Source organism: Sinocyclocheilus rhinocerous, unplaced genomic scaffold (assembly GCF_001515625.1).
Source record: "Sinocyclocheilus rhinocerous isolate Xijiao unplaced genomic scaffold, SAMN03320098_v1.1 scaffold899, whole genome shotgun sequence".
NCBI classification, from domain to species: domain Eukaryota; kingdom Metazoa; phylum Chordata; class Actinopteri; order Cypriniformes; family Cyprinidae; genus Sinocyclocheilus; species Sinocyclocheilus rhinocerous.
In genome coordinates, this window is record NW_015653460.1 from 593,154 (window position 1) to 595,605 (window position 2,452).

General features: G+C 37.8%; 1 protein-coding gene across 5 annotated transcripts in view; it reads left to right on the plus strand.

Annotated features, from left to right (window-relative positions):
* The window catches only part of sema3fb (sema domain, immunoglobulin domain (Ig), short basic domain, secreted, (semaphorin) 3Fb), a 71,946-nt gene extending 69,794 nt beyond the window's left edge, over window positions 1-2,152 (plus strand). For all 5 annotated transcript variants that reach the window (XM_016521990.1, XM_016521991.1, XM_016521992.1 and 2 more), the window contains one exon: window positions 420-2,152. In XM_016521990.1, coding sequence (XP_016377476.1) covers window positions 420-839 — 420 coding nt within the window. In that variant the 3' untranslated portion in view covers window positions 840-2,152. The remainder of the gene's footprint in view (window positions 1-419) is intronic.
* The last annotated feature ends 300 nt before the right edge of the window (window positions 2,153-2,452 follow it).

Sequence of the window (2,452 nt, forward strand, 5' to 3'; positions counted from 1 at the left end):
ATGCATATTACTAATCAAAAATTAAGTTTTAATATATTTACAGTAGGAAATTTACAAAATATCTTCATGGAACATGATCTTTACTTAATATCCTAATGATTTTGGGCATAAAAGAAAAATCAATAATTTTGACCCGTACAATGTCTTTTTGGCTATTGCTACAAATATACCCCAGTGACTTAAGACTGGTTTTGTGGTCCTGGGTCACATATTTATTTATTTTTATTTTTTTATCTGAATATCTGCATGAAAAATGCATCTAGTTATTAGCCATATCATAAAAATAAGTATTGCTTATTGGTATCGGCCAACCATCATTTCTATATATGCAACAGTAATAGATCAATAAGCAGTCTGAATGACACCTCCAAAGTTCATTGCTTTATTACTCATGGCTGTTTTTGTGTGTGTTTCTTCAGGTCCGTACCGACGGGCGCGTGCTGAAGACAGATCAAGGCTTGCTACTACGTTCCCTTCAATCCTCCGACTCTGGCATCTACGTCTGCACAGCCACAGAGAAGAACTTCAAGCACACCTTGGTGAAACTTCAGCTGGTGGTCTTGACCAACCAGGCCGTCAACAGCATCCTGGTGGAATCGGGCCGTCCGGCGACGTCTTCGCTCCAATCCAGCCCCTGGACCCCCAGCGCCGGACAATACAAAGACCTTCTGACCATCCTCAGTCAGCCTGAGATGGGCCTCATAAACCAGTACTGCCAGGACTATTGGCAATATGGAGACCCGCTGATGGGGGTCATCAAGGCCAAAGACCTCAAAGAGCTGAAGGAACAGAAGAAACCGCGGAATCGCAGACATCATGGGGACGAGGAGGAGACATGAGGGGGTTTCAGCCCCCCGGCCTTATAGGAAAGACTTCTAATAGAGGACAACCTGTAAAAAAAAATAAAGAAAAACTTCCATCAAATGAAACCGAACTTTGCAAGCAACAAACGGAATTCCCTTTTAACACATAAAGATGATATCATACACAGTATTTATTGTAGGTTGTATATAGTACCATTCTGTGGATTTCTTTGTACTTAAATAGAAAAATGAATGCTCTTTGTGTATAAGTACCTAACGGGCAAATAGTATTGTTATATTATTTTTATTGTCACAACTACAAACAAAACAAAAGAAATCTCCAATTTCCATTTTCCGGGCATTGTCGACTCATATATATTGACATAAACTCATAGACTATGAACTGTGTTGAACTTGAGATTGGTATGGAAAGAGCGAACGGGGATGAATCTTCCCCCTTGGACTCTTCACACGGAGAGACATTTGGAAAAGGCGGGGCAGGAGACGCTGACATCATAATGCACCTCACCACTAGTCCCACCCCTAAGTGCATTCTGGTCCCTCATTGGTTACAATGCTACACCAGCTCATATCGTCTTCCTAATGTCACTCTGTATGCTCAACGCATCTGTTTCATTGCACAAATGTTTAAGGTAATCAAGTTTCATGGCACAATTTTTTGTGAATGTTTTGACTAATGTAAAACAGCTGCTGAGGGCTCTTAGTAAGCTTTTATTGTTTTTATGCCACTTTTGAAAAGACTAAAAGCACAAACCAACTCGCACCATGATGATGTCATGAATGCACAAATGTGAAAGCACGTCCAGGTCATATTTCACCCATTAAAAAAAGTAAATTAAGCCATTCTTTTAAATCATTATTTTCATATAAACAAATTTTCCCACCATGTTTTAATATTCTAATACTAATTTTCTCATTATGGTGAGAATGCAATTTTTTTTAATGATATCATGATAATTAGATTTGAAAAGGGAAATGTCACAATCCAAAACTGGTGACATGGGACTTGTTTTTAAGCAACAATTATATATAATTATATTCCTTTTCATTTTGGGGTGAAATATGATCGGGTACTCTTTTGTGAGATTCAGCTAATTATGACACATAGCCTAAATATGAATTTAAATAAACAGGTGAAGGCTACAATATTATAAAAGACACATCCTGATATATGACAAAACCTACATTCATTTTCAAAATGTGTTCACACTGTATAGAGCATTTTATCACAGTTTTAAACTACTCAAGGTCTTGGGAAGCTGGCTTTTCATTGTGTGCATGATTTATGTAGTGGTATTGTAATTACGAAATTAAAGAGCTACGTTGCAGTTCTTTCTGTTCATATATTTTTATGGTCAGGTCAGTGTTGGACAGAAGGCTGATGGTCTTTTTCTGCGTGGCAGGCAAAACAGAGGGCAACTATTCACCTTAAAACGTTGACTAACTGTTTCCTCAACAGTTGATGGTATTGTTACTGTTCCTACAAAAGCACCACACGATCCCAAATCCACTATGAAGCAGTGTCTTACAGCGAGAGAAAATGGTTGTACAATTTTTTTGGTATTTTTAAGATGCGTCTTTAGAAATGTTTGTGTTTTTATTTTGTCATCAGTTTGAGACTAAATGCA